The 11,383-nt window shown below is 38.0% G+C and overlaps 1 protein-coding gene across 1 annotated transcript in view; it reads left to right on the forward strand.

Annotated features, from left to right (window-relative positions):
- The window catches only part of LOC140930513 (electrogenic aspartate/glutamate antiporter SLC25A13, mitochondrial-like), a 21,319-nt gene continuing 9,936 nt past the window's right edge, over positions 1-11,383 (forward strand). Inside the window, exons 1-12 of the mRNA XM_073380231.1 lie at positions 1-139; positions 240-287; positions 2,659-2,801; positions 3,119-3,234; positions 3,802-3,941; positions 5,697-5,840; positions 6,339-6,477; positions 7,774-7,808; positions 8,384-8,442; positions 9,282-9,366; positions 10,199-10,292; positions 10,792-10,944. Of these exons, the coding sequence (XP_073236332.1) occupies positions 59-139; positions 240-287; positions 2,659-2,801; positions 3,119-3,234; positions 3,802-3,941; positions 5,697-5,840; positions 6,339-6,477; positions 7,774-7,808; positions 8,384-8,442; positions 9,282-9,366; positions 10,199-10,292; positions 10,792-10,944 (1,237 nt within the window). The 5' untranslated portion in view covers positions 1-58. The remainder of the gene's footprint in view (positions 140-239; positions 288-2,658; positions 2,802-3,118; positions 3,235-3,801; positions 3,942-5,696; positions 5,841-6,338; positions 6,478-7,773; positions 7,809-8,383; positions 8,443-9,281; positions 9,367-10,198; positions 10,293-10,791; positions 10,945-11,383) is intronic.

Below are 11,383 nucleotides of genomic sequence, written 5' to 3' on the forward strand. Positions count from 1 at the left end.
AGAAGCCCCTCATTCCTCATGTCGGGTACCGGGTTTTGAACATTGGTTGTAGGTCTTTATGATGGAACAGGCTTCGAGGAAAAAGCTGTGGTTTTGGTCTCTCTTTCCCAAAGCACAATGCGAATCGCTTCATGGTCATGTAAGCCTTAGAATCACCGTGTTGTAACCGCTGTAGCGGTCGAATGTGACCCGTTCATCATTGTATAATCACTGGACTGTATATTTTGCTTCCTCCACAGTATTTGAAGCCGGCCGATCCAAATGAGCTGAGAAAAATCTTTAACAAGGTAAGCTGGGAAAAAGGTCAATCAAGAAAAGGTTGTTATCGAAGATTAACGAGAACGTATCGTATAAAGACGATGCCTTTGTATAATCAAGATTGTTTTAGTTTCGCCCCTAATACGCCATAAATATCAATAATTAGCCGTTGTTCACCGTTTCTTGGAAGTGGGGGAAGTATAAAACAGTCAATTTTGCAAACCATAATCTGTCAAAATCTTTACATGAAATGCTGAGGAAAGATTACTCCCGGGATTAATAGAATGTACAATGCTAGTAAACCAGGTACCTGCACTAATCTGACTTCTGCAAGTTCATATTAACCACAGAATATGGGTAGCTTAAACTACGGAGGTACTTGTCTGTTTCTGTCTTTATAGTTGACCTTGAACTTATCGCTTAAAGGTGGCAATTTTGTAGCACAAAATCCTTGATTGAAGCCAACTCGCTTTAAAGATCAAGATCTTTTAGTTTAGACAACAGGACAAACTTCATTGGTTCCTAATTAAAACTCATGCATGGTTAAACTATGATTGAAGTCAATGAGCCTGTAAATTTTCGATTTGCTTGTGCACTAATGTCTACATCTACATAGGGCACCCTACATAGGGCTGTGATTTAAGGAGAATTGAAAGGAGCTCAGTGCTCTGAACCTTTGAAATCTAGGGTGACTGTAGATGATGCCTATAATAATTGCAATCCAGAGGTCCCGAGCTCAGTCCCTGCCCTAACAGCTTCCTGAATTTGTTTGCAGTAGTCCCAGATGCAACTCCTCGGTCTTTCTTGTAAAATAACCAACTACATGTAGGTTGCCTTAGCTACATATGTATAGTCTTGGCTATATTGTTCATAATATATTTTCCTAACATTATCAAATCCTCATTCCTCCCAACCCACCCATCATAAAAATGATTAACATGACCAGATTGTCATAATCTCATGATGATCTCAGATGATCCGGTCCCAACTTTTCCAGGTACTGCTGACGAGTGAATGCACAGAATCGTAGACATTGGGATCATCTAAGATGGTTGCAGACAAATAAATTGGAAAAATTGGGAATTGCTTCTTTTTTCATCATATCCATGTGCCAGATTTCTGAAAGATCAGTGATCGTTCCCTAGGGTGTCAGCAATTGACATGGTTGGCAATAGTTTTTGCTTTAGACCTGGAGGGGTCATCCTTCTTTCCTCAGAACCACGCGCAGTGAACGAAAAAGTAAAATCATGCAAATTAATTGGAGAAATGTGGCTTGGTACCAATCACATGTTTGTTCCAGGCCCTGTTCCCTCTGAAATAAACAAAAAACAAACAACTTTTACATACTCTGAGGTCTCTCAGATATTTCAGCATATCAGCAAAATCTGGCATGATTGGGAAACAGTGGAATCTGTGCTGATTTGGGAATTTCCTGATGATGAAATAATAATCAGCATTCCAGCTGCTTTTTGGTGCTATTTTAGATGTCAAATGTTGTTTTAATTCTAGTGATTCCCAAATTTTTGCTCACTGCATTGCTTCTGTATTTTCTGTGTTTGAAATGTATAAAGAGCCAGTTACTCATGGTGACAAGCTTTTCTTGTAACATATATGATAAAAACATTCACAAGAGTAAGTTGTAGATTTAAATGAAGATACGTTCATCACAGTGGTAATTGCAACTTAAGCAATTCAAATTAACACAAATAAAATATCCGGACTTTAATGGGATTTGAACCCATGGCCTCTTGGTTAGTGCTGCAGTACTCTACCAACTGAGCTATGAAGACCCATACAAGTTGGAATGCCATTAAGGTCCTGAAATATTTTTGGATTTATTTGCAGTTGCTTGAATTTCAAATACCACTGCGACAATCGTATCTTCATGTAAATTTGAATGTCCACAGTTCACACCATCTTCATTCTAAGTAAGTTATAAAAGTACTAGACTACGAGTAGTCCCCCATTTTTCCTCAGGGATAGTATGGCGAGCGAAACGTGAGCGCACGTGAAAATCACCCCACGCGAGAAAAGGCGACACGCGGCGGGGAGAGAGAATTTTTTCTCTCTCCCCGCCGCGTGTCGCCTTTTCTCGCGTGGGGTGATTTTCACGCGCGCTCACGTTTCGCTCGCCCTACTATCCCTGAGGAAAAATGGGGGACTACTCGTAGTCTATAAAAGTACCGATTTGTTCGAGTTTTGAACTACTTTGCATCATACTGCAAGCAGGAGTGCGCCTACTCTCATAGTTGTCTCTGCTTACATGTACACTTGCATTCTCTGTAAGTTTAAAGCACAGAAACATAACAAGCTTTACACCAGAGGAGAGAAACATTAGTTTAGGATAAAGATAACCAATTTCCTGCAAGCAGGACCTCACTCTCTTTCTGTCTCTTGCAGTATGCAACAGTTGAACAAGAGGGTGAAAAGTTCATGACCCCTGTGAATCTCATCCGAGACTACCTTGGCATGCAAAAGGTTGATGATTATAATGAAACAACTTTGGGTCTTCTGGCTGGATGTGTTGATCAAACAAAAGATGGGTATGCTTGATGTTCACTTACTGTATGGAACTTATTTATGTGTAGACTCATATAGTAACTAAGAGTAACCCCCCTCCCCAATCCCTAACCATCACCCTGTACCCTCATTCAATAAGGCCACAGGAGTTGCCTAACAAAGGTTTGATCATTAATTTATCCTAGAAATGTGAGGACTTGTGATTGATATGAGACTTTGAAGATAATGGAAATACCTACATTTCATTTCCTACATACTCCCGCTAACCAAAAAAAAAACTTTCTTAATGATTTATTTAATATTAGCATTAGTTTGACCTTTGTTTTCCTCTCCTTTGTAGGTTGATATCCTTCAGTGAATTCTTAGCATTTGAGGCTTTACTGTGTGATCCCAGTGCTCAGCACAAGATTGTCTTTCAACTGTTTGACTTAGATGGCAAAGGATCAGTCACATTTGGTATGAGTTCCCATTAGATTCTGTTGATTCTGAGTATATGTGTTTGTTTTGATTTGTTTTGCTCTGCTCTCTGTTTTGTGCTTCACGACTATAGAGTGTTTTCCCTCATGTTGCCAAGAAGAGAAAATGTTTAAATAAGAAAAGAGTTCAACTCCCACTGGATTGGTTTGGGACACCAAAATGGCAGACGTGATGTCATGTGAAAAGGGGCATAAATTTATGGCTTCTAGTGACCAAATACTTGAAATACTCCTGAAAATTTGAATTATGTACATGTACAGTGTAGAAGAGGAAAAGTACATGTAAGTAGCCAGCAATAAATAGGATCCAAAGGTACATAATGCCTCTAATGTGGTGCAGCTGCATTAAGGTGTTTTTAGGTAAGAAAGAGCTGCCCCGCTTTGTCAGAAAAAAAATATTTATATTTAATTTTGAGGGCCGGGAAAAGTACATTTCAGTGCACTTTGATTAACTGGGTGAAGAATTTTAGCTGGGAGGATGCCAGTTTTATTTAGTGTTCTTGACAAGAAGGTTTTGGTCATTGTTGTGTTTTTTTTTTGTTTTCAGATGAGTTTGAGAATGTCATCAAAAAGACAACGTTCTTCAACAAAATAACTTTTGACTTTGACACTGAGTTTGTCAAAACATATTTTGGGAAAGAGAAGAAGGCACATGTCCGTTTTGATGACTTCTCGCATTTGTTACAGGTTTGAAGCATTTTTGTTGTTACCACAGCAGCATACTGTAGTTATATGCAAAAATAATATTGATAATATTGAATTATGTATGATTATCTTTTGTTAGTCATTTAGATTATCTTGATGGCTGTCTTTAAGTACTCAATCAGAAAATGACTTTTACATGTACCGTAATGATTTGATTAAGTGCCCGGGGTGCTTATTTACTTTTGGTACCTCAAGGGAGGGCGCTTAATTCTTTTTTGAGAAACAACCAAATGCTCAAAACAAAACTATTAAAAATAGAACAATGACGGAAGCTGTAACAGTAACAAATATACAGTGAATGTTCAGTTAACATGAAGGAATTTTGATCTATTTCTACGCCAACATCTTTGACAGTGTCACTTACATCAATACCGTAAATAAAAGCTTTCTCAGCATGCTTTCTTCGATGCCCTATTCGATGATCCCGTCGAAAGGATCCTTGCTTTGTACTGTGGCATTACCGTTTGTGAGGAATTAAAGGAAAATGAACCTTGGTTGGTACATACCTGTACTCTAATATTATAACATAGAATAGGGGCACTTAGCAGAATGGGGGTGCTTACTAGAATGGAGGCACTTATTGGAATGGGAGCGCTTAATGAAATATATGTACATGTAGGGGCACTTATTAACAAAAACACACTCGAAGGGAGGCACTTATTCGAAAGTGGGCTCTTATTGGAGGGAGGGTATCCCAGCTGCTCTTACTTGCGAAAGAGTACAATTTATTGCACAGTATATGATGGATGATGGAGGCAGTGTGGCCAAGCAGTTAGAACACTGGACTTGTAATTCATAGGCCTTGAGTTCAAGTCCTGTCCTTACCGGCAGCTGGATTTGTTCTCAGTACTCCCGAGTTGAATTCCCCAAGCACCCTTTAAATAGCCAACTGGTTTGCCTCCTACCAGTTGGGATCTTTAACCCTTTTATATTTATGGTATTTGTTTTGTGATCCCTCAAAAGCCCCAAAAGTGGAGAGGATAATTAAATTATTATTATTATATAGAAATGACGTGAAGCAATTTTTAAGAAAACTGAAGAATTTAACAGAAATAATTCTGTATGTTTATGTGCCATGTCAATATTTTTTTCCGTGTAGGCTATCAACTCCCTTTTTTGTGCTGGGCAAATTTTACTCGTCTATTCAGAAGATTGCCTTAGAAGCATTAATGATATAAAAGTCAATACTGGTACATGAAATTGTCTTAAATATGCAGTCCTGCCTAGGGGCGGATCCAGAAAATTTTCAGAAAGGGGTGGCTGGGTTGCTTTGCAGCTATATAGATGGTATTTATTTGAAAGATAATTCTTTAAATTAAAAGACAGTCGAACCTCTAGTAATGGCCACCTCTACACAATGGCGTCCTTTCTACAACAGACACTTTCTTCTGATCCCAAGGTGGCCTTTGGAGAGCACATGTAGTTCAACTGTGATACAAAATTTCTCTGAAAAAGGTGTGCCTGGAGTCCAATTGGTCAACCCCTAAATTCCCCCATGCTTCTTTCAGTTATAAGTCAACCATTGTCTAAGGTGTTCTGGAGGCAGAGCTACACTATGTAGCAGTCTTTGCTGCAAATGATCTGCTCTATTAATGAGTGCTATCCTGCTATGGTTAGTGACGTTAGAAATGAAGGGCTAACCAGATGTATTGTTTACAGAGCAAATGCCACCTTCTAGATAAAGCCTGTATCATTAACAAAAAAACTAAATTCTTTGTTGACTCTTGTTGTTTACAGGATTTAGAGAAAGAGTATCAGCGGCAAGCTTTCTTCCAAAGCAAAGTGGCTGATGGAGAGATAACAGCTGTCAAGTTTGCAGAAATCATGAAAACCCTTAGAGGACATAAACTGTCTCCTTTTGTCAGGAATTATCTTTTAACTGTAAGGGCAGAAATAGAGTTTTCAGGAGTGATCTAATTAAACATTGCTGTTTTGGAGAAAAATGCTTATGACCTTATCATAATTATGATTGTTACAATGGCAATAATTATTATTATTATTATCGTGTTTAACTTACACATAGTCTGCAAAACATTTTATAATATGCACAGATTTAGCATTTATCAAAATAACTAGTTTGAAACATACAGAGTGACAAGGTAAACATGACATGTATTTCGCATTTCATTTTCAAGGCTTTCAAAATATTTGCACATACAAGATGTGTCTGTGTACTGTTGTGTAGTATTCTTATTAAAGTAGGGAACCTCTTCTATAACAGTATATGTATTTTTGTAATTTTGATTTTGATACTACCTGTACATTCTCGTTGGCACAAGATGTATAGTGTTCGGTTGCTTGGGAGAAATAATTTATGCTTCAACCAACATACTTGTCACAAATATTTGCACTAAGGGTGTGTTTTTGTTTGAACAATAGGCTGGTAGTGGAGAGGGTGGTCATCGTGTGAGTTATGGTTATTACAGAGCCTTCAATACCATGTTAGATCATGTACAAGTCCTTTACAATATGACAGTCTCAGCTGCAAAGGGAAATCGCTTCAAAGAACTCAGGAAAGGTATACAGTCACATTACTTAGAGGCCCATACATGTACATGCATACAGCTGTATGTTATATCATTTATTGCACATACACTGTAGAAAGTTGTTTGGTTTTTCATGTATTTCTTTTTTCCCGCTTTCCTGTTGTTATTCTTGAATTAATGACAAAATAATTTTGGAATTGAAATGATCAACTGTATCAGTGTGAAAATTTGGTACACTACTCTGAGCCAAGGATGTATTTATTAATTACTGTCATTGGCTCAAAATTTATATTTCCTCTTTTTGTTGGTACAGTTATGTGTAGAAAGTGAGTTTCAAAAAAAGGAAAATAAAGTTTAAACAATATCACAACAGTCATGTACACTACATGTAAGTGTATTAATGTGGTTCTCAAAATGATTTCAGAGCCAACAATTACTGAGGAAAAGGAAAATTGGTTGAAATTGTTTGGACGTTTAAAAATCAGGACTATGGTGTTTGACAGGCCAAAAAATTGTTGAAAGGGTTTGAAAAACTGTTTACAGTGTATGTACAAATGTACAGTTTAAACTGTCTTAGTGTGCAAATTCTGCACACTACTGGTAATTTGAACCAAGGATTTACAACTGTTAAGTAATAATAATAATCTTATACAGTCGAACCTCCATGTGCGATCACCTCTCATAAGCCACCACCTCCCATAAGCGACTGCCAATTCAAAACACCAAAACTTTCCCAGTCAAAGCTTGACAGTTGAAACCTCTTGTTAACGACCTCCTCCTGTAAGCATCCACAACCACTTTTTGGGCTTGAATGTTGAATGATTCTCTATTGGGTTAACCACTTGTAAGCGACCACTTGACGGATTCTCTGATCTCTATGTTAGCTGTGTGCACTATGCTAGTTAGAATATATGAAGAGCTTTAGAAACAACATGGAACTACACATGGCGTAACTTAGAAATTGTATGCAATTTAAATTATCTTCCATAAAGTAAATGTGCTCGGACCTCTTCTAGGAAGAGGCCCCCCTATTGATCAATTCTTGTAAGCGACCACTAGGTCTGCATTTTTGGTGATTGCTTATGGGAGGTTAGACTGTATTAATAGTAATGATCTAATTTTATCGGTGTTTTTCTTTTTTTTTTTTTGGTACTGTTATGTGTGGGGATTCCACTGTACAGCTGAAGTTAGAGAACTTTGTTTCCTTTCTGCACCTCCCAACTTTGGAGTTTAAAAAATACAGCTGTGTCTGTTATGATGATAAGTGCAAACTTGACAACTCAATCAGCTAAAGAAACTCAAAGATAATACTAATGTTTTCATTTCAGTGGATCTTTTAAATGAATCCAAGGCTGATTCAGAGGTTTGTAATCATTTTCAGTTGTGCTTTCTCCTCTAATGGAAAACAGAATACTTGTTTTAACATGTACATTAACGCTTGAAAATGGAATTCCCCCCCCCCCCCCCTCCCTGTAACTGATTTCTAACACTCAGAACCAATGTCTGATCATGTCCTTTCATTATTGTTTTAAAAATAACCGGTAAAACCAGTAGCATGAATTTATCGAGGAGCATTTTGGATTTGAATTCATTTCAAATGGAAAAGGAATTACACGTATCGGTGTCCGATGGAAATAGTCAAAGAACACGCTGCTTTTCAACAAAGCGTATAATTTATTGGCTATATTTAGTTATCATAACAAATGGAGTGATTGTTTGAAAAGTCGGAACCGTGAGGTGTTAGTTGAAAAGAAAATATGGACATACATGTAAACTTTTGGGGCTACACCTGCATATAATATTGACAAAGCCAACGTGAGGTCAGATACCTTAAGAGTTGTTTTAAACATTAGGTTACTAAAGAGAAAAAGGGCATACATGGGAAGTCTGTTAACTTTTGGCGGGTTAATGTTGTTACTCTTACATGTATTTTCACAGATTACTCCTCTAGTTATTGACATTCTTTTCCATCTGTGTGACTTGGAACACAGAAGAGGGTAGGTACACACCTTAAAATATTATTATGTAGCAGATTCAATGTGAATCCTTTTTGAACTCTTAGGAAAGGAACCACGCCGATTCCGAGATTCTTTCTTAAAACTGACCATGCTAGCCTGAGAAAACAGCCGACATTTGGCGACGTTACAACTGGTTTCCCTGCCAAATGACGTCTGAGAAACGAGCGCAGAAATTCCATATCGATGACGCGTCACTACCAAGATCCTGGGTAGTGACGCGTCATCGATATGGAATTTCTGCGCTCGTTTCTAAGACGTCATTTGGCGGGGAAACCAGTTGTAACGTCGCCAAATGTCGGCTGTTTTCTCAGGCTATGACCATGCATATACACATGAATTAAGTAACTTTCATTGGGAAACACCCTGAGGAATTAAGAAACATACATGTCACGAGCCGTCAGTCAGCGAGTTTTATGGAGAATTTTAGTTAACAGAGTAATATCAAAGTGGGCGTTGATCAAGGGTGCGCAGCGTGCTGCTTATAGTCCTCTCAAAATATATTATAGTGGCAGGCATAACAGTATAACTTATTTTTGTAAGCAATCGACTGTAATTAGGTGATCATGTTTTTTATTCCAAGGGCACTGTGGTTGAACACATGAGCATAATTTTTGGGCTAAGGAGGGTCATACAGCTGTAAAAACCATCAAAGTTTACTTGTTAAGGTTTAATACATAAAGTACATGTAGATGAGTACAGTTGTATGTAGTTGACATAATGCGCAAAATAAAAACCTCTGTTTTGAATGTAACTGGAATAGGTGATATTATAATGGTAGCATTAGACAATAAATGCAATTTAATGTCATCTGTGTCTAGGCGGGTTACAGTGTCTGATGTACATCAGATTATTCCTCATCGGGATGTCTTCAAAGTGTTTTCTACAGAAAGAATTGAAGAAGAGGTAGGAGGTTTTTGCAGTCCACATCTGCAGTAACCTTTTTTCCGCTAAACAGTAGTTGAAGGGATTTAGTTGGTTGATGCAAAATTTTCATTTTGGGCTTCTCGTGTGATCTTTCACCAGCTCGGCAAATTCATTTTAAATTTATCAAGTCAGTTTCGTCAGTAAAAAGAAGTATGTTGCATCTCCTCTTAAAAAAACGTAGCTACGCTTTTTTATTACCTGTTACACAGTGCTGTACATGTACGTTACACTTGTACGTCAGCGCTAAATAAGAAGACATAAGCCGTTTCTCGCGTTGCTAGGTGATCGCTTCTCTTTTTCCTATTTTTTGAATGGACGTTCAAACCGGCTCAACTTACTGAACAGGCAAGTCTAGGCAATCCTATTGTTCCTATTGTAGTAGACACACGCTCATTAGATATGGAGGAACTCACTTATGGAGGAACGCATTTTTACCTAGCTAGCTAGACACTGACTAGGCACATAATTAGTATGCGGGAAGACAGTGACTAGACACTTAATTAGTATGCAGGATTAGGCCATCACTAGGCACCAAACAGGCGTAAAATGACCCTCTACCACTACTTGTATATTTCGTTTTTTTTTTCCTTCACCGTATTTTTGCCCTTAGGCTTATTTCCGTTTATTCTCACTGCTGACCCTTTTTAGCTTCGCGAGATTTTTGCGATAACGTATTTCCAGTAGCGATATAAACTGCATGAAGATCTTGATCGTTCTTTAGCACATGGACAAATTGAGAAGTAAATGTGCACTTTTTACTCACACAAATTTTCCTAACTTACTTGTATTGTCCATATATTATTGAATTCAGATGTTAACAGAGACCGTGGTGGAAAGCGATCAGCCAATACTTTGGAAAGCATTAGAACAGGTTTATCGGTTTGGAATAGGATCCGTAGCAGGAGGTAAGTGAAATGTAATCCAACCTACAGTTACATGTACCGCATGTAAGGTGTATTATACTGTTTCTACTCTTTTAAGGTTTCATTGTTTGTGCTACGTCATGTACGTGAAGTTAAGACAGTAAGACGTTGATCGTGCGGGAGTTCGAAAGCTTTAGAGGATTTGAGATTAAAGCACTTGCATTAAGTAAATTTAATGGAAACGGAACGGACTAAAACAGCCAAAGGTCATAAACATACTGACTACAAACTTTCGCTTATCCCGAAATCATTGCCATATATATTTATTCGTTCACTTGGGTGACTGGAAGTGCATTTTCCGCCCAAGACCTCACTCTATTCCTATGATTTTAACCTGCGAGCCGGCCCACTTTGCGTGAGTTCGGGAATAATTTTGAAGGCGGAGATGCCAGCGAAAAATTGCACAAACGATACGATGAGCAACTTCTGTTCGGTTGATTGCACTTAAATTAATTTTAAAATTATTGAATTTCCTTTTTAGCTGCGGGTGCAACTGCAGTTTACCCTATCGACTTGGTAAAGACGAGAATGCAGAACCAGCGAGCCGTGCTTGCACATGAGAGAATCTATGCCAACAGCTTCGACTGCTTCTTTAAAGTCATCAGAAATGAAGGTCCACTAGGATTGTACAGAGGTGAGTGAGTTCGACGTGCCATGGCCATTACACGAGATACAAAAAGTTTGTTTGTTTTCAGTTTCATGCTAATTTTAAAAGTACCATGGTTAAAAGTTCGAAATGTTGACGTTTAGATAGTTGGCACTCCGTCTTAGCGAAGTAAACCTTACTTGCAACATAATTCTTCAACAATGCAATTAGGAAGTTTCCACTTTGATGAAAGCTTGGGAAAGTTTTACGTACATTTTGCAATGAGAGGTTCAAGAAAAGAAAAATAATCTGTTGAGGAGTACGTGAATTGGTCACTTTAAAACGAGAAGGGGCTGTTTCTCCAAAGTCCCGATAGTAAACGGTTTCGGAAAGCTGTTGTTGTTTATTTTCAAGAGAGAGGTTTCAATAGTTTTGCACGAGATAAGCTGGTAAGACTATCAGTTATGAAAACAAAATAGCCTGGTCT

The sequence above is a fragment of the Porites lutea genome, chromosome 3 (assembly GCF_958299795.1).
Source record: "Porites lutea chromosome 3, jaPorLute2.1, whole genome shotgun sequence".
NCBI lineage: Eukaryota > Metazoa > Cnidaria > Anthozoa > Scleractinia > Poritidae > Porites > Porites lutea.